General features: G+C 41.5%; 1 protein-coding gene across 7 annotated transcripts in view; it reads left to right on the forward strand.

The window, feature by feature from the left end:
- The first annotated feature begins 6825 nt into the window (after positions 1-6825).
- DCAF1 (DDB1 and CUL4 associated factor 1) overlaps positions 6826-24016 on the forward strand; it is a 57743-nt gene continuing 40552 nt past the window's right edge. The window contains exons 1-6 of one of the 7 annotated variants that reach the window (XM_042450213.1): positions 6887-6954; positions 16858-16928; positions 17896-18013; positions 18907-18983; positions 20564-20637; positions 21813-21926. In XM_042450213.1, coding sequence (XP_042306147.1) covers positions 17904-18013; positions 18907-18983; positions 20564-20637; positions 21813-21926 — 375 coding nt within the window. In that variant the 5' untranslated portion in view covers positions 6887-6954; positions 16858-16928; positions 17896-17903. The other 6 variants (XM_042450211.1, XM_042450212.1, XM_042450209.1 and 3 more) reach the window with 6 other exon arrangements.

A 24016-nucleotide genomic window follows, 5' to 3' on the forward strand; every position in this document is an offset into this window, starting at 1 on the left:
TTATTAGTAATAATAATAATAATAATAATAATAATAATAATAATAATAATAATAATAAATTCTTTCCTGCCTCTACTCAAGGCTGGAGGCCCTTTCCAGGCCTGTAAAAGTGGCGGATCGGGGCCTCAGGGCTGCTACTGTGGCAGCTGAGGCCCTGATCCGTCGGGGAAAGGGGTGGTCTGTACACCACCTGTATATCTCATTTTACTCCACTTTCACACCAAGCTGGTTTTTGGAGGACATCTTGGACACTGACCACCCAACTGTGGGAAAATGATCTATCATTTCCCTTTCTGTATCTTTTTACAAATTCAAAAGAATGTATTATTGGGTGGAAATTGTTTTTGCTCGTTCCCAAGGTCTGTCTGCTATTTCTATTGTTTATAAATTTGTTATTTGATAAAACTTAATTTAAAAAATTGAAAAACAATTGGCAGCATGATGTTTCGTAGACTTCAGTCTACTTCCTCAGATGCAGATGTATCTGAGAAAGTAGACTGAAGTCTATGAAAGCTCATGGTGCCAATTTCTTTCTGTCAGTTAGTCTCAAAGGTGCTACAAGATCTCTCCACATCAATTTAATGTTTTTTGTGAGGTTCAATTCCAGCAGTTACATGGAAGGACTCAGCCAGATTGTCCTCCTCACTCCCTCACTATTCACAAGCAGACCAACTCTGTGCCTGACTGGTTTTTGGGTTTTTTATTTTTGTCTTTGCGGTGTTTGTGTGTTCAGAGCAAAATGATAAAATAAAATAAAAATAATTTTAAAATATTTTTGCTGTAATTACCAAGTACAGCAAAATTAAAAATAATAAACCATCAGGCAAAGAGTTTACCTATTTAGGAATAGGGGTTGGGGAATGAGACTGCTCCTATGGTGTAATCCTGGAATGGAAATTAAGAGGCTTATCACACTGGAAGAGAGAGGTGTGATAAAAAATGTTTTAAAAGCAGTATATTCCTGTTTCCTTTCATAATGCCATTGCCACAAGACATGAGGCTGGTGTGAAGATTTCCTAGGCCAACATAGCCAGTAGCGATGGATGCTTGAGTTTTGGTGCAAAAACGTCTAAGTGACATGTTTGTTAATAGAGCAGTTATTAAAAACAACAAAAAGTCTTGTGGTACCTTAACAGAATAAGGTCTAAATCCCTTTGTTAGTTTCAACTAGAACAAACTGGGAGGGGGGATATAGTTATCAACACTATATAAGTTCTATTGATTTTATGGGTCTGTTTTAGTTGATGGCAACTAAATTTATTATGGTCTCCAGGCCTTCACAGACTTCAACTGATTTCCTCACATGAGTGAGTTACAGTGGTGGTAGGAATGATCTGACTGCAATCTCCAGCATGCTTTACCTTTGGCTATGTGACTTTGGCAGTTTTAGAGTGCAATCCTAGAGTGCTGAGTTGAAGCTCTTGCCAGCCACTGGAAGTTAGAAATGACTAAGGACAGCTCTCATTCTGGCCTGACTATGCTGGTATTGTGCCAAAGTTCAGATTGGGTACAGCTCATCTCCTCTCTTGGACCTGCTCAACTGCTTTGCCACCCTATTTTTTGTGCTTCTGTCAGCAGGCAAATCTTAACCAGCCGAGCAGTTCAGTCAGCAAATTGTGTGGTTCCCTGTTCCCCAAGATCAGACGGTACAGAGGAATTCTGACAGTGGAAGAGCACTTATCTTGGCAGAAAGAGATTCAATTTAGGGTCAGTTTTAACCCACTATAGCCAGTGCACCTTTGAGTTAGGGTAGGACTATCCCACTGTAGCTTTCTTTTGCTATCAGTTGTAGAGGTTTAATTGTCTCCCTACTGCTTCTAAATATGCATTTATTTAGTTTAGAAAACAGGGAAGCATTTCCAGGTAGTGTGTGACATCTGATATTTGACCTGATGTCTGTTATTTGATGTTTTTAACCTGTTCTTTGCTTATTTTATTCTAGGTTGTATTACTATCTACGGTTATATGCATTTGTTATTTTTTAGATTGTACGCCACTGGCAGGTTTCATTATTCTTATCGGTTTTATCTAATCTATGTATAGCACTGTGCAAATTTACAGTGCTTTATAAATAAAATATAATAATAATAATAACAACAACGATAATAGAAAATGTATATGTATATTTTCAGCCAGCTATCGGAAAAGACAGGGTCTTAGAATTTATCCACACTGCACAGCTCTAGTAGTTTGATTCCACTTTAACTGTCATGTCTCTGTTCTATGTACTTTATACTTTGGTATACTTAATACTTCTACTCTAATCCAGTGAACTCTCAAACATCATGCCCCCATCCTTAACAAAGTATATGAATAAAAATATTTTGTTTAATGTGCATATTTTTTTGTTTGTGTATTCATGTATATTCATATTTTAATATTTTATAAGGCTATAACATTATTCAAATTAGAACAGTTTTAAGTAAATTCAATATTTAACACATGTGAATTTTACACATATTGTCTCTCACACAACCACACTTACATACACCAATGCTCCCAGATATGTTCACACTCGATCATGATCTCTCATTCTTTCACTCACAAACACTCACAGCCACACAGAAACATTCATTCTCTCGGGTATATGTGAATTTGCACAAGTGCATATGCGAGTATACAAAATAGAGATGAAGAGTATGAGTGTGTGTGAGAGAGACTTTCTAGATTAAAACACTAAACTTGTTCCCACTACATTCATACTACGATTTAAAGCGAATCACTGATCAGTTTATATGACCGTCATTCCCATTTCAAACCAGTTCTGATTGTGATAAAGTGAGGCAAATGCAAAAAGCCCCCGGTCTTTCCAGGCACTAGTTTCCTAGCAGCCCACCATTTCCCCCCATCAGCGCTGCCTTTGTGCTTGTGGTGTTACTTATGGGTGCATGATTTAAAATAATTAAATTCATTTAATAGAAGATTTGATTGATTTTGCAACTACTTGCAATCAGTGAAGCAAGTAGTTGCAAAACCAATTAATCGAATCTTCTATCAATTTTTAAAAAGTAAAATTGATAGAAGATTTGATTCACTGGTTTTGCAACTACTTGCCTCACTGATTGCAAGTACAGTACGTAGTTGTAAAATCAGTCAATTGACTCTTCTATGAATTTATTTTTAAAATATGGTTCCCAAGCTGGGCTGCCCGGGCTGCTGCTTATGCCACTGGTGATGCAGAGATGATTGACATGCATTTTGAAGTGGTGTAAACTAGTGGGGGTGACAATTGTGCCAAAAAAGAACCAACTACCAGGGGATACTGAAAAGATCTGCTTTCATAGTAGATTGATTTACCAACACAGAGCAAAGGTGAATCGCACACCAGTTTAAATGTAAGTGGGAATAAGCCCATATAGTGCTGCTATTCCACTTTAACTGCTCTGGCTGCTTCCTGTTGCATTCTGGGATTTGCAGTTTAGGGAGGGGCATTTAGAATTCTCAGCCAGAGAGCTCTTGGATCTTTCTGAACTACAAACCTCAGAGTGCAACAGGAGGCAGCCAGAGCAATCAAAGTGGAATAGCAGCATTGTAAGAGTGTAGTGTGGTTTGTATGAAAGGCTGTGAATGAACATATCTGAAGGAAAGAGTCAGAAAAAGCTAATTACTGAGTGTGTGAGAGACAAAGTCACACACTGAGTAATGTACAAAAGTGTATGAAAGAATTAATGTATGTGTCACAGTGTAAGACAAAGTGTCATAGTGTGTTTCTCTGTGTGTAAGAGACTTAGCATGTGAAAGAGTTTGAGAATGTGTGTGAAACAGTGTCTGTGAGGGAGAGAAAACATGACTTGGGAATGTGTGCATAAGAATTAACTGGCTAAGAAGGTGTGAGAGAGAAAGCAAGCAAGAAAAAGCATGCAGTTGAGCATGTGTGTGCGTGCGCATGACATGCACGCATGTGCGTGTATGCGGCTTGTGTCACAAACAAAGAGATAAAGGAATCCTGTGTAACACTTTTTGAGACTGAAAGAAATTCCTCTCAGAAAAATGGGTCAGCAGGTCAGAGGATTAATGTGAACAATCCACTGCGAGGTGTGAAAGAAAAAGAGCAAGAGACACTGTGACTGAGTGTGAGATAGAACCAGGGTACATGTGAGTGCAGGGGGGGGGGGGATGACAGCAACAGGGAAACAGGGACTAGATTGTCTTCCACCTCCAACGGCTGCCCAAATGCCTCTTTGTTCATTTCTTATCATCTTGGGCCCCATCTAGCCCCTGGATCACTTGCCCATCCGCCTTAATGAACCAGAGGAGCAGCTTGTCATGCGCCTCAGCCTGTGAGTGGGAGTCCCTGACTGGCCAGCCAGGAGCTTGGAAGTGGTGGCATAGAGCAGTGGTGAGCCCAAGCACATGCTCTGCTACAGTGGCTTGCACTGCTCCTTCTCAGCCGGCTTTCCAAGGTGCTGTTTGTCCAGGAGCTACTGAGGTCCCTTCCCCTCTGCCTCTAACTAGTGATGGCCCTAAGAGGCACCAATGGGCTCCCCTTTGGTCACCATGCACCTAGGATGCAGTGAACTGAGTTGGTTGAGGCTGCAGCAGTTTTATCCTGAGAACTGGGGCTGTGATGGAATGGAGGGAGAAACAGAGGTAGCTTGAGATGTGCCGCACCAGGGGCTATGATCCAACAAACTTCCCTGCTCTCCTCATCCCTCAGGCAGAGGCGGCTGCTCCAAGGATAGATATCTCTCAAGGATAGAAAAAATTGGGAAGAGGAGGGGGAAAGGGGGATCAGGGCCTCCAAGTCCACCCCACAATTTGAGAAACACTGGTCTAATCCATTTCCCTGAGCTACACTTCTTTAGGAAATAAATAAATACAAATAAATGCTAAGTACTTCATGAAAGGTACAGTGGAAGGCTTTGGTGGCAAGTGACAATATATTTAATGTTGGAACATAAACAGCTGAGTGAACCCTTGATTGTGTGGTTGGATTACTAGGTCCTATAAAACAGTTGGAACCTAACATTTGCTATATGGTTGGGTTCCTCTATGTTTTTAATATGTCTTATGTGACCTTTTGTTCCCGGTAAGTAGTTGTTTTAGGTTGGTGGGTCTAACCAAGGTGCCTATAAGCCACAAACGACCTATCACCCAAGCCCTGTGAGAGGGAAGTGTCATTGCATCTGAGGAAGTAGACAAGTTCATGAAAGCTTATGCTACACCTTCTTCTACACAATATGGGAATCTTGCAGCACCTTTGAGACTAACTGAAAGAGAAAGCCTTAGCTTTTGTAGAGTTGAGCCTAATTCCTCAAGTCTAGGAAAGCTCATGCTACCAACTTCTCTCTTTCAGTTAATCTCAAAGGTGCTGCAAAATCCCTTTACATACTGATTTTCCAGACTAACACAGCTAGGTCTTTGAATTCTACCACCATGGAAAGCACCAAATTAAGATGGATAGAGTGGAAATCCATCAGCCACTTCAAGACACTTGCCCAGGTACAGACAGACATCATCATCATCTTCTATGCAGTCTCAAAGGTACTACAAATTAAGTCTCAAAGGTCCCTTTGCATCCTGATATGTTTCAGTTATTGACATGTTTTATTGGAGAAGGCTGGGAACTGTAGGTAACAGGCTGTATCCTTTTTTCTTTTAGGTCTGTCTTATGATAGATACTAGTTTTCAAAGACATAGCCATGTTAGCCTCTTGCAGTATAAAAAGGAGGAAGGAAGGGATCGGGGCAAGCAAATGTGGCAGCAGCACCATTGAGGGGTACTGCATCCAAAGAAGTGGGTTTATACCCATGAAAGGTCATGTGAAAATAAAACCCAATTAGTCTTAAAGATGCTGCCATTACCCTCCCTCCCTCCTTCCTTTTTTACAGTAGGTGGCTATCAGTCTGGTTTTATTGATGTGTTTTTCCCAGCCTGGGAAATACCTATTGTAAGCCTTAACAACTAGGCCTCAAGGCACCAGATCCCATCTGAGGTTGGTAGCTAAGCAGGGTTACCCCGGTTGGTACTCAGATGGGAGACTACCAATGAATACCAAGGGCAGTAGGCTGTATTTCAGAGGAAGGGACTGGCAAAACTGCCCCCAGGTATTCCTTCCTTAAGAAAAGCCTTTTAACTGATGGGGTCACCAGAAGTTGCCAGGTGACCTGAAGATGCATATATTCACAGGAGGAGCATTAATACCAAGGACCAGTATGCAAAGGGATGCTCTAGGCCGAGTGAGAGATCTTGTGCTTATGCCATGACAGCTGCCACTCAGCCTCCGGGGGCTTTGCATATTGATATTCCAGGCCAGGGATTCCCAAACTTTGCTCCTCCAGATGTTTTGGACTTCAGTTCCCAGAATTCCTGATGGTGCTTCTGTGAAATGAAGTCGGAAACGCCTCCAACTCCCAGAATTCCATAGCCTTGAGCCAGAAAAAGAGTTAAAGTGGTGCCAAACTGGCTTTTATTTCTCCAGTGTGGAAGCAGCAGCCTTAGTGTCAAAGGTGCTCCTAGGTCTCTCTATAATACACTGGTTCCACAGACTAACAGGGCTATATCCCTGAGTCCTTGGCGCGGTGCCTTGTTTCAACGGCCTCCCATTTCCTCCTTGGCTGCCCAAGAAGCCAACAGAGAGGAGAGCCCCAAGAAGACCAGCACCCTCCTCCTTCCCCTTCAAGGCCAGGAGGGCCACTGAGGAGGAGGAGGAGGAGGCGCTTGGGCCACAGCAGAAGACAGAACACCAGCGGCGCCCGCGCAGTGCCTCCTGGGAAAGAAAGAAAGGGAACGGAGGGAGGCGTACAGGGCGATGATGGCGCCCACTGCGCAGGCGCGCGCGCCCTTCCCCGGAACTACATTTCCCGGCGTCCCCTTCGCGCGGCGGAGGCCCTCGAGGAGGAGGCCCGCTTGTCTGGCGCGGTGACGAGGAAAGTGTGAGCCCGCCATAGTGATCGCAGGCGCCGGGCCGCGGTGCGTGGAGGGGCCGGCAGGAAAGAAGGCAGAGGCAGAGAGGTAAGCGGAGCGGCCCCGGCCCCAGCAGAGGAGGTCGGGGCGGCTGGTGTCCCCGGGAGAGGCGCCCATGCGTTCCCGGAGAGGAGCAGGAGGACTCTGGCTGCCCCCGGGGAAGGCTGGGTTGAAGGTTCAGGGATTGGGGCAGGCTGAGGGGGAAGGCTTGGGCTTCTTTAGCCGGAAGGAGGCAGGAAAAGCTGGAGGTTGAGGGGGAGGCGGGGGTTAGGGTTGAGAATGAGGGGTGAAGATTGGGGCTGGAGGGAGGTGAGGATGGAGGGTTGGGGCAGGTTTGGGCTGAAGGTTGGAGGGAAGGTTAAGGGTGAAGGTTTAGAGCTGGGGTTGTTGGGGAAGGTTTGGGGTCGGGGGAGAGGAAGCCATCCTGCCCCCAACCCTCTCTTGGCCGCAGGGATGCGCTCCTCTTTGGCCCCCGGGCCTCCCCAGTCCTCCTCCCCCGAAGTGCCAGAGCCAGGGATGCGGGGAAGGAGGGAGGTCAGAGCGGATAATGGCCTCCTCTTCCTCCCCCTCCCAAGTGTCTGTGTGTGTGTACATGCATCTGCACATGCACAAGCTACCTATTGTCTTTCTCCAGGCCCCTTTTGGCCTGTGTTTGAGGGGTGGGAAGGTGGTGAAGCCCTGGCTGCCTCTGTCTAAACTTCCTCTGGAGAGCTTTGCCCTTTTCCACGTGGACCAGGCTGTCAATCCAGACATGGGCTTCCCTACCCGGATTTGGGCCCTGAGAAGCGGGAAACAGAGCTGGCTGTGTGTGCAGTGCCCCTCCTTTCCCTGTGGATCGTCACTGTCCAGCTCAGTTCACACTCAGTTTGGCTTTATTTCTGCCGTTTCCAGTTGGTGATTTAAGGTAAAGAGCTCCTGCCCCATAGTTTCCTCATTGTGGAAAGTTTTCTCGTTGTGTTTTGACAGGCGTGTGTCCTGAACATGTAGAAGCTACATGTTATTTTTCTCTAGGGATATGCTCAGTTGATATAGTCCTGAGCAGTGTGTCTATGTGTGGCTTGTGGGCTGCAGAGGCATCCGAGGGGATCTAATGAACACATGGGTAGATTGCAGCGTCCTGCGTCTGGGTGTTTTGGTCGCGGTCTGAGCATGAATACCAGGCAAGGAAGACAGGTGTTGTGCTCCTGTGGCATGAAGAGTTTTTGCAGGCGTCCCACTGGAGTGTGTTGTATGTGGTAATTTGTACATGAAAAGAGATGTACCTGGGCACCACAGTTTGGAACGGTGTGTGAGAGAGACTGCCTCTGCCGGCGGCGTCTCTCTTCCCTTGTGATTTGTTCTTCTCTGAGCCTGCTCTCTTAGCTCTGTCCTGAGGTGGAAGCCTTTTGCTTTGTCCCATGAAACTTAAATGAAATCCATGAAAGGACAAAAGACAGCCCACATCTAGACAGGATCTAAGCCATCTAAAATTCTTCTTGGTTTTGGGAAAGGTGACACCAGACACATCTTTCTCCCTCACTTTCACCCCATCTGTGCCCAGGGTGACTGGGTTATTCATTGTCAGGCCTTACATTTCCCTACACAAATGAGTGACAGCTTTCAGTTATACACAGAGGGTGTATGTGGGCATTTTTTTGTTTAGAACAAACAAACAAGTAAATCAGTTGCAGACTTTGGAAAAGGGAACTGGATGAACACTGCGGTGCAGTGGGGGAGAACTAACTCTCTCCCCTCCCACAGTTTTCCTAAACTAGCTCCTTGAATCTGTAAAGGGACCACAATACTTTTATGTTTTTCCTCACAAAATAAATAGTACTGCTGTATATGTTTGTGTGTGTGTGTGTGTGTGTGTGTGAGAGAGAGATGAGTGAAACAGAACTGGGAGTTCTGAATAGGATGGAGTTGTTATGGTTAGAAATGGTCTCCATAATTCAAACTCATAATGGAGCGCAAATGGCTCAAGACCCAAACATGCCCTCCATATTTCCACACATATCTGGTTGGCCTCAATCTCTCCCTCTTTCTTGTTCCAGCAGCAGAAGAGGGAGGGAGAGAAAGAATTGCAGACAGATGCATATGTATGGCCTGACAATAGACCGCAATGGTGAGAGTATGTTTCCAAAAGGTGCTCTTGGTGCTACCTTCTGTGATCAGGTCTCTGATGTTTGCCTGGCCCTAGGTATGCTTGCATGCACATTCGCTTGCCCTATAACATCCAAAACAATTATACCTTTCTTGGGTCAACCAAAATACACAATCATATGTTGCAAGCTTTGGAAGTCACACTTGCTTCTTCATCAGGCAAGCAGGAGAAAGAAATTGAAGATTTTAGCCATAGGTCTGCATTTTCTGTTTCTGGTCTTAGTTCAGATGGTAGGGAGGGAAATCTGCAGGCTGGCACCTCCCCCTTTGGTCATGTGATCACTGCTAGATTTTCAAAATCAAACTCTCTTGCCCTGTCTCCTGTCAGCAGAGATAGGCAGGAGAAGGAGAGGAAGGATGATGGCTGTTTCTCCTCTGCCTGGCAGTCAGAGTATTAAAAAACCACCCAGCTGAGGGAACAATGAGTAAAGGAATGTAGGGATTTTGTGGATGCATGTCTGTGAGTGATTGTGTGGTGAGGGAGAAGGGGTGGCTCCTTGCATTGGAGCTGCAGGTTCCTTGAGGGTGCCCCTCTCAACTTACAAAAGGGGACCTAACCTTGGGGTATCCTCTCCCTCCCCCAGTGCAGCTGTTCTGATCCAGTTTGCCCCTTCCTGGTAGCTGCTCTTTAATTAAAACAGAGGGGAGCCTACTGACAGACCTCTTGTGTTATGCCATGTCATGATCAGCTCTCAGTGGCAATTGTGGGGACCAAACTTACCTCTGTCTGCCTAGGTAGTTAAGTTTCTTGATTCACATTACAGTGTCAGTGACATTGAAACAGTGGGATGCTTCCCTCCCCCATTCTGGAGAGCCCCAGTGTTTATTTTTGGGGGCTTAATGCCAGCCAGGTGAAGTAAGCTACTTTTGTGATTTAATAAGTGGGGTGCTGGGGTTAAGCTATAGTAAAATCGCAGCAGGGGCTTGTGGATCTATGGCTAGGGTCTCATTGGCCTCTCTCTTTTGTTGCAAATGGACCACAATGTAGAACAACAGTAGGGAAAGTTTGGTTCAAGGGCCAACATATGCCCCAGAATCCCCATTTTGGAGCCCCTGAAATCCCCCAGGTGTCCTTTGAAGTACCCCGGTCCCTCCATACTTAATGAAACGGCTGAATTTTCATTCAAAAACACCCACCACCACTACCAGTTGCACAGCCATGCTTCCTCATTACACTCCTAAATCCCAGAAAATATGTAAAAGTTGCTGCTTTTAGGCTGAACCCAGAACTGGAATTGATGTGTGTCACTTTCAGTTGTACTGGGAGTGATAATTAGGCCGGGGAGCAGAAGGGGTGGATGGACCCTCCCTCCCTTTGCAGTTATCCACCCCTGATGCAGAATTTTTGGGGTCCTTTTTAGACAAAGTCAAAGGTAAGTACTAAAGAAATAGACCTTTTCAGGTGTAAGTGTAATTCTATAAAGCCTACTTCTTCCTAGAGCTTCCTTGACTGACATTTCTGTTTGAGAAGGAGATTTAGCTGCTTGAATGAATCTTTTTCCCCCAGTGCCTCCACTTTCACTTTGTTCGGTCTCATAAATGAATACTTCCTCAATCCATTGCTGTGCTTTTCCACAAAACAAATATACTGAGAATTGTACAGTTAAGAGTTTCTTCTGTAACAATGAAAACTTGGACTTGATACTGAATACTTGTTGGGCTAGGGAGTTCACAGATTAACAAAACATGTTGCTTCAGGCAAAGCATGGTCTTAGCATATGATGAAAGCTTTGATTTGAGGGGTAAGTGTGTATGTACTTGTTAATTCTATTATGTGCTGCCTTTAAACAAGTGTTTGCTATGATTTTGTAAAAGCTATTATTGAAGATAATCTATGTGATGCTTTTACTGTGAACCTGATATTATTGTTGTGAATAATATAATTTAGTTGAATAATTTGGCCAAATCATTGGTCTTGCTTGCCCACTGAAAACTTGATTGTCACTCATTATAAAACAAAACAGTTCTGTTCCTGGAGAGCAAATGACGTGGAAAATGAATGTTGTTCTGGTGAGCATATTTTAGCAGAACTCAAAAGCACTGTTCATAGTCTTTCTCACTGTGCATGTCTTTTCCTTGTTTTCCTTTCCTTCAGTTTAAAACAATACACAAATGAAGATTCTTGGAGTTATGTGTGTATATGCTTAAGTGACTCATCAGATATTTGTGAGCCTTAGGTTCTGTATTCTTCTTGTGACATTATCTGGTCTTTCTGCTCTCTTGCCAACATATTCACAACTGAATTCTGACTTTGTTTAGTACTGTATAGTATAGCAGATAAATTGTAAAGAGGGACATGAGGTATACACAGAAGAGCTTGAAAAAGTGCATATTGCCAACCTGGATATATAATATCAGTGCTATACATACATTAAATGGGGTATACTGTACCACTGTGCAGAAAAGTATTGGGATCCTCTGGATCATATGGCACAGGAAACAAAGCTTTTGATTTTTCCAATCTAAATAACAACAGCCATGTGGAGATACTACTTTATATCGGTGTTATTCATCTTGCTTTGCATTTAATATCAGCTAGCGTGGGCAGTTTGATCAGTTTGGTGACTGCCTGGGAGAAATGAGAAATTATACTGGGTCTCTTAAAGTACAACAAAGCATAAGCACTTATTAAATATGAAAAGGCAAACAATAGGTATTTTAAAATAGTAAAAGGGCAGCTTTAAAGGTAGATTCCAAATAATTTACTTCACTGAACATTGTAGTCTCACTTTTTATGTTTCCAAATTGTTATCCCCCCCCCCCCCCCCGGACACTTGGTAGATTTGGGAAAGTGGCCAGTTGACTTTGTGATTTGCCAAGTGGACACACATTGTATGTAGCCACAGTCAAGTTTTGGTGGATACTTAGCAGACTAGGAAAATATTGACTCTTATCTGAATTCAGATAGCAAGTGTACCTCATTCTATCATATACTGGTTGTCTGTCTTTTCATAAAATGTTCCAGGTACCTTACAATAGTATAACAGACACACACACACACATATGTATATAGACATATTTTTAAAAACTTTGTTAATGCCATTTAACAAAGACAAGTAGATATTTGAAAGACCATGCTAAATCAGCACACACTCACACACACCTTTGTGAAGCCATATTTTCTGTATGTTAAAAGCCCAGTAATGTGGTATGTAGGCAGACTTCTTTAGCAAAGCTTGGAGTTATTTGGCTTGGCACTGATATGGCAGCATTTAATTGCTAAAGAAAATTAATTTGTTCATATTAAGGGAAATTTATCAAATTAATTTATTTAATTAGTCCTTTAAATTAAGAATATTAAATCATTAATGTGGCTTAAAAATGAGCCCTAATTCCCCAATTACCTCAGTGAAGAAAAATATTTTTAGAAACAGTTATAATTTTTTTAACAAATATCAGTAAAGAATTAGTTTTTTTTTATTTCCAAGCTTGGGGAAGGTGTCACATAATTTTGGTTCTGCATTTGAGAAGGCTCTGTCAAGTCTTCCTATCTACTGTAGTCTATAAACAGACTGTAGGAAAGTCAGCAGAATCTTAATTGTTAAATAAATGAATATGTTTGGAACTCCTCCCCTTCTTGCCCATAAATGCAATCTTGACTGCTGTATTTTAAATCAATTAAAGCACTTGAACACTTTTCTAAGCAGTCTCAAAGTACTTTGTAACAAACAACTCTTAGTGTAACTACAGCGTGAATGACTGTGACATAATCTGATTTTTCCACAAACGGATGCATTTGGTAAGTGTGCAGGAGCTGCTGAAAGACACTCCTAGTCACTGCCAGTATTTGGGCATCCAGGAGCAGTGTACTTGAATAAGCTCTGTTTCTTTTTCTTAAGTGATAGTGCCTTCAAAGTAAGAGTTCAGTCATATATCCCCCCTCCTCTACCTCATCTTTATTGATACCTTGCCTTTCCCCCCAAAAACTGGCACTCAAGGCACCTAATTTAATTGTTAATGTTTTGTTTAAATGCTCAGTAAGTACAGTTTGCAACTCATTAAGGCACATGCTTACTCATAACGTCAAGTTTCTTTGTAGCCAATTGTTTTTAGATAAATCCTGCTCCAGGAATGTCCATTGCTCTCCATGATGAGTGTGCTGACCTCCGCTGGTGACCATGCCAAATCTTGAGTTTCCTCTCGGCGTTGGAGATCATCCCCATAGTTATGTGGTGCTTTGGAGGCCCTGCAGAAACAATTATGCACCCCAGCCATTCCCAGGAAAAGCCGAGGACTGCTTGATGGTGCTGAAAGTGCCTTGCTATTACAGCAGCAAGCTAACAAATCTTACATTTTCCTTTTTGGACACAAAGAGAGAAGCTGTTGGGGTGGAGGTGGGTTTTTAAAAAATTTTTTTTGAGGGGGCATTGTTGGGATGAGGAAATTATTTAGACCACCATGTTCACCTAACTTAATTTTATCATGTTTGTTAGGAGGTAAACTCCACTAATTTCACTGTAACTTACTTACAGATGTACAGATTTAGGACTACATACTTTATCTATGTAAGTCCTTTTCTTAATTACCATTCAATATCATTGTATTTCCCAGTTTACAAGACAAGCAGATAATGTTCAATGTGCTTTATTGAAGGCTAGAGAGAGATTATTTGCTTTTTGGTGACTTAATCCTGATCTCTTGGGTTCAAATCTTGACATGTGTCCCCTGAATAATGCATTCATATTATGGAATGCCACAAGGAATGATCCTGTTATACATAGTTTCATAATTTGAAGTATATTTTAGTGGAAAATCAAACCAAAAATGCTGGTGTTTGAAGAATAAGTGTAAGGACTGTAGTTCAGTAGCAGAGTATAAGCAAAAGGTGCCAAATTCAATTCTTAGCAAGGAATTATTCTTGCCCAGGACTTTGGAGATCCTTTACCAGTGATTATAAACACTGCTGAGCTAGATGGATCAATGTTCTGACTCAGTGTGAAGCTGCTTCCTATGTTCCTCTTGAAGGAACAGGTCTTATGTCCAGAAAGAGTACCGGTATTTCACTTTCCATTTTTCCCTTCATTGTCTGTTCTCTTTACAAGAGTTATGCGTAGACTGCCCAGCATTTTTTGTGATATTCAGTTTGAGGTGCTGGAACTGCAGTTGTATGCCTCGCCTTTATTTTTAGGGCAAACAGTAGTTTACACATTCACAAAGTAAATATTTCTGTGATGTCTTCCCTCTTTTGGCAGAAGAATTGATGTTTATTTTTCTAAGATGACTGGAATGTATAGCTCTTTTTTCTATACACTATCAAAAATCCCTAGTTTTGCGTGGGTTGGAATAGGCCTTAGTTTCATACACTCAAGTCTTCAAGCAAGTTCACTACTTCTCTCTAGCCTTGCACTGTATAAGATATGAACTTGTGTGCTGATTAGGAATATCTGCTACCTAGTGTCTGCAGGCTTTAAATATATTGGTTCCTTAAAATTAATGGATGAGTTTGACCCCCTCCAGCCAGGTACACACCCTTATTTTTTAAAAGTAAGAGAGGCCATTCCTGTTTTGGCTTATTGCTGCTTAGATTCAAACTTTGGAAATTGTAGACTGTTTTTAAAAACTCAAGCAATGTCTTTTGACGTTACATTTCCCCCCTCTGCTTTCATGCTCAAAGGCCATGTTTTGTGACAGTTCTTGCTAAAGCAAGCTATCACTGCAGACACTAGGCTGTAATCTAGTAATTATTTAAAAAATGCTGTATATTTTGTTGATGGTTGCTGTCAAGTCAGTTTTCATGCATGATGACCAATGAATGAGAGGCCTTCATGACACCCTGTCATTTACTGCCCTGCTCAGGTCTTGCAGACTCAGAGCTATAGCCTCCTTGACTTTGTTTGTCTATCTGTTATGTGTTCTTCCTCTAGTTCCACTGTCTCCTACTTTACCAAGCAATGCCCACTGTTCTAATGAGCACCCAGAGTGCAAATAGTCTCGGTTTGATCGTTTGGCTTCTAGGAAGAGTTCAGGTTTGATATGCCCATTCATTTGTCATTTTAGCAATCCAAAGCACTCTCGTCCAGCTTGTTGTTGTTTGTTTTCATGTGCCGTTACTTCATTACAGCTTATGATGACTCTAAGGTGAACCTATCACAGTTTTTTCTTGGCGAGTTTCTTCTGTTGCAATTGCCATCCACTGAGGCTGAGAGTGTGTGACTGTCATTTGCCCAAAGTCACCCAGTAGGTTTACATGGCTGAGCTGGGATTTGAACCCTGGTCTCCAGAGTCATACTCCAACACTCAGACCACTACACCACACTGGCCCATATCTGTATATGTACTGTATCTGTTACACTCTCATCCAGTGCCGCATTTCAAATACTGTAAGTTGGTTCTCTTCCTCTCAGCTTTCTATGCTACCCAATGTTCACAACCAAACATGGAAACTGGAACTACTATTGTATGGGCCATCCTGGCTTGCAATCAGGGAATACATATGGGAGAAACTGAAAAAAAATATAGCTGTGAAAGAGTTGTTGGTTGGACTGGCTAAAGAAAAGTCCTTATTACCATTAGTGTTTGGGAAGGCATTTTTGCATCCTTGTCCATTCCTCACCACCACATTTTCAGCCTACATGCGTGTCTGCATGAGGATTCTGCAGGTAGTATGAAACTAGATCATAATTATGGAACTGTCACTAAAGTAATGTATAAACTAACACTATACTGGGTTTGAAAATGGTACCTACTGATCATTTGTTATATAAGCTGTATAGCAGTGTGTCAGAACATGACAAGTGTATGATACATGATACCCAGTTTACGTGGGTGCATTATACAAGGCTTACTGCTTACGCGGAAGCTGCACAACAATATAATCAATGGTGTGTGCATGCGTGCCGCACCGCCACCGCATGCACATGCCCCATTGTTTCCTATGGGGCATGAGCATATGCACATTTTCCCTTACGCTGGGGGGGGGGGGGGGGGGGCGGGTCCAGAATGGATCCCCTGCATAAGAAGAGGGCCCACTGTACTTTGTTATTTGGTCAAAGATTTGAGTAGAAATGCTCTGCTTGAGAATTGATGAGAGTAGTTCACCATTTCACAATGTTTTCCCCTCCTCTGTTGTTAATTGGCTTTTCTTCCAGGGTCATTTATTTCTATCCTCCTAGAGCAGTTGTCTGAAAAGCAGTATCATACTGTGTTTGGCTACCTACGCAATGAAACATCTGCCCCCTACTCCCCTCCCTGAATCCCTCTGTGCCACCTGAGAACTGGCTCTAGAAGGTGTGTCTTCCTTCTGAAGCAGCTTTTGATGGAGTTGGGTAGACCTGTGGGGATACAGACCTGAGAGTGTATTCCCCTCTCCTGGTACTACAGGTAAAAGGAGATAATTTGTTATGTGTAAGCATATGATATGTGTCCTCTTGGTTTAAGGTTTGATAGGGTGAGTATAGAACTGTTACTGATGTTATCTTAATGTTCAGCAAACAGTGATGTTAAAATGAATGGCAAAAGCCATCACAGTTTACCACATAGTGATGCTGGTTAAACTTCCTAGCAGTAACTAAGGATGACTGTTTCCCTCCAATGTGAGTTAAATTGGCTCTGTTCCATTAGAATTCCAGTGGCATTCTAAGAACTAGGATCTTGCTCTGTGGGAGACACTTACTCATTGGCATTATACTTCATAGGGAAGACAAAAGAATAGGTTATTTTTCTAAAAAATATTTTTCCGATCTAAACATACAATGATTATATTTCAATCCAAAAAAACCCTCATCAGTTTGAATATTGTGATGTGCTGTGATTGATGACAGTTAGCCAGTGATTACTTACCTACCTTTATTTCACTTTTGTTTTGTTTAGCTTTACTGAATAGATTTTTCATTGACTTCATTTGAAATAATTTGACAGCAAAACAGTGGGAGATCAATTAGGTAAATGCCTAGTGCTATCTTGACTTAATTATTCAGGTAAGAGCTAACTCCATACCGTGTAGACTTGTTCTGGTTCAACAGTCTTATCTAAAACTATTCTTTCTTGTCCCCAGTTTGTGACTCTGGGGCTCCAATGGGGACAAGAAAGGATTTGCCTTTAAAGGGTATATTTCTTTGTTCTGTACTTCTTTTGAAGGGTATTTCTGCTCTTTTTTATTTCAATTTTTCAAAATAAAAATCCTGTTTTGTCTTTTAACCCAATATGGAAGAGTCTCAGTAGACCTAGAAGAGGCTTCTGTCCTTCTGTCTCTGTTGGTCCAAGTGCAAACAGGGGGCCATATATCCTTCCAGTACAGTATCTTCATCTTATATGCCATGTGTCCTGCAAAGTACTTGTAGCCTCTATCACAACTATCTTCCCTGGAGCAGGGACCTAACATGGGATGAAAGTTCATTGTTGTCAACAAGGTATGAAAGATGTATGACAAGATGGAACAGGGCTGACTTCTGGGTGTATGGAATCAGAGCTGATCATGTAAATCAGCCACCATATAATTCGTCTCAATCTTGTTGCCAAAGTTGCCAGGCAGAATGCAGGGAGGGCTCCTGTATATTTAATAGTTTACAGACCTTGAAGGCAGGAATAAGTAGTATAAAGATCTGCCAGCTAGAATAATGTGACAGTTGCTGCCTCACTCCCCCAATCCATCTTTTAGTTGTTGTATCCTCCTATGCCACTCTCAACAGGACCATTTAGAGGCTAGTGGAGAGTGAGGGAGGTGGTGGTGAAGCATCTGGTTGCCTATCATAAACTTCTCAGCATAATTCAGTTTTAATAATTGGTTCATATTTTTAAAATAGGTGTGTGACTGTTGAAAACTCAAATATTTGATTTGTGTGTATGAAGTAAAACAGTAAATATTCTGTACAATTCAGTAATTCTTGCTTTCTTCCTTCTTACTTTTAGGGTGAGTCATGTCTTCATGTTCTGAGCTTGTAGATTCCAAGGCTGAGCTTACTGCTTTGCTGGAGCAGTGGGAGAAAGAACATGGCAGCGGACAAGACATGGTTCCTATACTTACTCGGTACGTCCAGTTATTTGGAATTCTTGATAGTCCTGCTTTACATGTTAACTACTGAACAGTGAGGTTTTTGGAAAGCTTATCTTTAAAATAGTGAATGAAAAGCAAAGTAGAGTTTAGAGTTTATACAGTCAGCCGTCCGTATCCATGGATTCAACCATCCATGTCTTGAAAATACTAAATATATATATATATATATATAAAATCCAAAAAGCAAAGTGGATTTTGCCATTTTGTGTAAGGGACCCCATTTTACTACACCATAGTATTTAATAGGATTTGAGCATCCACAGATTTTGGTATCCACAGGGTGGTCCAGGAACAAAACCCCAGTGGATACCAAGGCCCACTGTAATTAATATACCAGATAGAAAATACTTCCCTGCCTAGAAGACCATTAAGTAGCAAAACAGGTAATAACTTTTCTGAACTATATGAAGGATGGGCAAAGTGTGGCCCTCCAGATGTTATTGGATTGTGACACCCATGACCTCTAACCAAGATAGCCAGAAGTGAAGAATGTTGGGAAATGCAGCCCAGGAACAACCACAGGTGCTTCTCTTTGCTCCCCTCTCCCCAGATCTGTGAATTAGCATCTGTACATAGCAGGCCAGTGTAGTTCTTGGCATCACAGACCTTATCGGAGTGAGGTGTGGCATGTTTTCTTTTCTTGGTGGGGGCAATTAGCTTACAGTTGTAAACCACTTAGAGACTACTTAGTGTGGTATGAAGCAGAGTATAAATGAAACTGCTATTGCTATTTTGTTTGCTTAATTTCTGCTGATTAAATATGGGTGGGTGAGTGCTTTTATAGTCCTTCTACAATTAAAATATTGAGCAGCAGCCCTGTTGGGAAATGAGGTAGAAGTAATTTATGTTTCTGATTCCCTTTTTAGAATGTCAGAATTAATTGAGAAGGAGACAGAAGAATACCGCAAACGAGATCCTGATCCATTTGATGATAGGCATCCTGGTAATATGGGATGAGAACATACATAGTTGTTCACTGTAATTTCATTTTTGTGATTGCTAAAGGGAGCAAGCAAGATAAACCATGCAGTTGTAACTCCACAAAATTTATGTGCTGCTATTGCATCTGAAGGTTTTATCCAAGCTCTGACACATTGCAACAGTTGTTTTATAGATGTATGTAGGATGGAGTGGGCAGCTCTTAGAGCTTTGGGAGCTACACTTGCCCTCCAGTAGACCTTGGAGGGCTGTGGCCTCACAACAAATTAAAAAATGTTTTAAAAGGGAGGTCATGATGTGTTTCCCCCCCAAAAAAATTTGTTCCACTCCTGGGCTTTTTAGGCACCCGAGAGGCTTTTTTTTTACTACAGGAATTTATTTGGACTGCGGTGACCACAAAAAAAGCCCTGACTTGCAGGTTGCATTTTCTCTCTCTCTGATGTAGGGTGAAAATGGCAGGCAACCCCTTCCTTTGTTCTCCTGGATAATACCTGACCTTACAGTAATTATTTGGTGCAGATTATTTTGAAGTCTTTGTTTTTCTGGTCAATTTCCATAAAGCAGTATTGTGGCCATGGATGCAACTAAAACATTTAGCCTTTCTTTTGGCCCTGCTTCATATGAAATGTATGAGTCCCTTTTCCCTCCCCATATCAGGAGTACCCTGGAGAGCTCATGAACCAGTAATCTGTCTGTAAAAAATGGGATATAAAATGGAACTGGGCTTTGATATTACACTTAAGACCAGTTTTATTTCAGGAAAGTCCTAGAATAAAGAATCAAAGCCTTCTGTCAAAGAGCAAAAGGCAGACAGTTGAAACTATCTACTTATAAATTAGGTTAAGGTAGATCAACCCCATATTATCGATGCACATGTACTGGATGCAGTGAAGTTTGCTTAAAATGTGAGGGATTCTTCTTTTGGAGATATTACACAGATCAAGGCAAAGTATGCCATGTGATATGGGCCTTCTTTGCTGTGTCTGGTTTTGGATCAGATGGATTAAGACAGTAATTCAGTCTTCTCTTTCTTTTTGTGTGTGCTCTTTTTCTTCTACTCTTTGTGCTATATGCTAGCAGGTTGTGCCAAGAAACTGTTATTAGTAAACTAAAAGTTTATTTTTAAAACCCTGGGAATTCCAGTATTTCTTTTAATTTTCATAGAGAGGGAAGCCTTTTCACCTCATAGTGATTGAAGAATTAATTCATTTAGCATAAAAAAGAGAATCAGGAGTATATTAGGCACATAACAGAATTAGGACAATACTTAACTGGTTGCTTGTATATAATATATTGATTTAAAAAAATCTTTTGAACTTTTCATTGCATGCCAAAGTCTGAATAAAATGTGTTGTCTTCTGGTGGGAAGATGACAGAGAGGGGTATTTTGTCCTCCCTTGGCAGGCAGTTCCACAGCTTTGAAGAAGCCACTCAGAAGGACTGGCCTCCTGGTGCTTCTGTTCCTTATGCTGGTGTTGAAGGATGTATATGATGGAGTGCTTTTGCAGGTGTCATTTGCTGCTGCAGTTTATTTTTTGCTAAACCCGTGTTAACGATTAACTGGTGCTCTTCATCTCTTTCCAGGTCGGGCGGATCCAAAATGTATGCTTGGGCATTTGCTGAGGATACTCTTCAAGAATGATGATTTCATGAATGCAGTGCGTTTTCACTTGTTATTTACGCATAGATTTGTACTTGGTCACTAGAATCTGTGCCCATTTCTGTTGCTCAGTCATTGCAATGTCTGGGAATGCCAGAATTTTAATTTTTTATTATACTTTGTGATAAATCAGGATTGCATCTTTGAGCAACTGACATAAAAAATTGCTCTAAGTCTTGATTTGTACAGATCATGCCAAGAGAAGCCCAAGTCAGTCTTCTGTTTGTTAATTTCATGTGTTTAAATAAGTTTATCTGTAAGTCATCTTACAATAATGACCTTTGCCCTGGTCTGACTTTACTAGAAAAGATAGATTGAATATGTTTATTGAAATCAGTACATGCTATGTATCCTGAAATGCTCTGTAGACAATGAGAAATAGATTTCAGTTTTATTTACTAAAACCTCCAGTTTTATTTAAAATATAGTTTAGATTTGATTTATTTTATTCAGAATAATGAATGTGCCATACTGAAGAAGCCACCAGACTAGGTAGCTTGCTGTGTGTATAACGATGAAACAATTCTGTACAGTCCTATGGAGAACTTCATCCAAATGATTTCACTGGAGCAAACTCTCAAGATGAAGTGCATAGGAAGGCCTTTTTACTTCTGTTTCTTCTGTTTTTGTACTACTGTGAAAGTTATAAACGCTTTAGTTGCACAGTACACATGTTATAACTCAATGTCAGCTCCATCCTACTTTTAAGCTCTTTGTTAAGAAACTTGTAAGAACAGCAAAACAATTTGTGATGGACATAAGCCTCAGTTCTTGGCTCCCCTAAAAGGAACTCTCTTTCTATGATACTTCTGCTAATGGAAAGGGCCGGAGGCAATTTTCAGCAATTTCTTTATCCCCCTGCAGTCTTGTGTTGTCTGTGAGTCAGTGGTGGATGGTTGGGAGGCTCTCCAGAGTAAGTGCTAAGGGCTGTAGATAAAGAAGAACTTGGTGGAGAATTGGCTCCCCATGTATATCAACAGGAGCTTCTGATGAATGGGAGTTCCTTGTGTGAACTGAAGGGCAACTCTGGATCCATGCTTAATCCAGAATGAGGAATATAATGTATAATATTTCTCAAGACTGCACACTTAAACCACTTTTTTTCTTTGTATAGACCAATGTATTTATTAAAATGAGGCAGGAAAACTAATTCTATGTGTGGTCTCTTTTCAGCTGGTGAATGCTTATGTGATGACAAGCAGAGAACCTCCCTTGAATACCACTGCTTGCCGACTCCTTTTGGACATCATGCCTGGGCTAGAAACTGCTGTTGTCTTTCAGGAGAAGGTATTGAATATAAGAAGATATGCTTGATATTTCTGTAGTCTCCTCTTTTCCTTCCCTACTATCACTTGTTGGTAAAATCTATTTAGTGCTTCCCCCCTTATTTTACTGGTTCTGGGACATTCTTTATCATTTATTAGTCTGGTATTTCTAGAGTTTCAATCAGACAAAATAACTTGGATGAGAAGTTAAGATTGCTTCCATGGGTACCTTATTGTCATCATATTAGACTTGCAAATAAATTCACAAGACACACTATCCTATATACCTTTTCATAGTCTGCTTGACAATACCTAAACAAACAATAAGATACTTTTGGGAAATTGTTTTGATAATTTCAGACTTAATGCAAATATTTTTAGCTTAAAGACTTTTTTAAAAAAAGAAATCCTAAGGAAGAAAAATACTTGGCTTTTTATTTTAAAGAATGGGTTAGCTTCAAAGGAGTACTTGGGAACATACAGAAATATCATGGCTAAAGTTGCATAGGAGCCTTTCTTAGGTCCAACACACACTGTAGAAATAATCTAGTTTGAGACCACTTTAACTGTCCTGGCTCAGTGCTAGGGAATCCTGGGAATTGTAGTTTATTGTGGCACCAGAGCTTTCTGACAGAGAAGGTTAAATGCCTTATAAAACTACAGTTTCCAGAGTTCCGTAGCATTGAGCCATGGCAATTAAAGCAGTCTTAAACTGGATTATTTCTGCAGTATGTTTTGGATCCTAGTTTCCCATTACACTATCTGTTTGATAAAGAACTATTTTTGCCCACATTGGCATGTAACTGCAACACCTGCTTACAGCAGCAAGACAGTATGCCCAGGCTGGCAGGTAAGCAGCCATCTCTCTTCATCTTACTCTCTCATTTGGCATCAGCCTTATTGGAACTTCTGAATATCCATAAACCATCTGCAGAGCTCCAAGCTAAAGTACTTTCCAGATTATTTTCTGTTATGACAGCTGCATATTCTGTAAAGCTTTGCTGGAAAGTAAGTTTTTCAAGTTTGATGTTTCTTTTACCACCAAGAAACAGTTCTGCAAATTTTTGTATGAGTAGCCCACTGACCCCAATAAGATTTAGAACTTCCTTCTCAGCTCTTTGAGAGTGACTCTGATTTGACAACATATAAAGACAGAAATTCTGCCTTAAGAAACTTTGCTATGATTAAGCAGCATACTTGTACATTCAATCTGTTAACTCTTGCTTTTCTCCTTCCTTCATGCAGACCAGGAAAGAATAACTTTGCATTATAGCTAAGCCTGATTATGGTTAAGTGTGTTTGACTAGACCAAGTGTCATCTGATCTTGGCTCATTTGAGCTCATTAAACCATAATCCCAGCTTCAGAGATAACATGAAGGTTTATTTCTTTCTGCTCTGTTTACCTGCTTGCATAAAGAGAAGAACAAAATAAAAGTGGATGAACTGCTACACCTGTAAACATTTTGTTTGTTCAAAGTGTTTTTTTTTATTAAGCCTGGGTTTCTGGCTCAGTGTCACATCCTTTTTTTACCAATGTGTCTCCTGAATGATCTGCAAACATCCACAGAGTAATAGCTCCCAATTACATTGTGCTGTTAGCAATAGGAAGTGAAGGGTGTTGCTGTTTGTAAACTCTTGGGCCTAGTCCAGTTGTTTGTTCCAACTACAGCAGATACAGTATATTGAATCACTAGTAACTCAGTATAGGCCTGAACAGACTGGCTGGAAAAACTGGCTTCCGAGTGGCTTGGGGGTGTTGCATTTTGATGGCACATGGCCCCAAGCCGCCCAGTCAATCAGAAGGAGGTGGTGTCAGACTGCTCTGGGGTGTTGTCTTTTGATGATGTATGCCCCCGGAGCACCCAGAAGCCGCCAGGGGGTTGCGCCAGAGCAGCCTAAGGCGGTCCAACCTCCTATTTGCTTTTCCGCTCCTATTTGGGTGGCAGATGGTGCCTTTGGGACTGTGGTGTATGTTTGTTGCAGTCCCAAGGTGGCTTCAAGCCGACCCTTCATAACCATCTGTTTTGGCCCTATGTCAACGTTTAAGTAAGTTCCACTGATTCAGTGGATCTAGCTTGGAAAAAACTGACCTACATCTTGGAAAAATGTAA

Source organism: Sceloporus undulatus, chromosome 2 (assembly GCF_019175285.1).
Source record: "Sceloporus undulatus isolate JIND9_A2432 ecotype Alabama chromosome 2, SceUnd_v1.1, whole genome shotgun sequence".
NCBI classification, from domain to species: Eukaryota; Metazoa; Chordata; class Lepidosauria; order Squamata; family Phrynosomatidae; genus Sceloporus; species Sceloporus undulatus.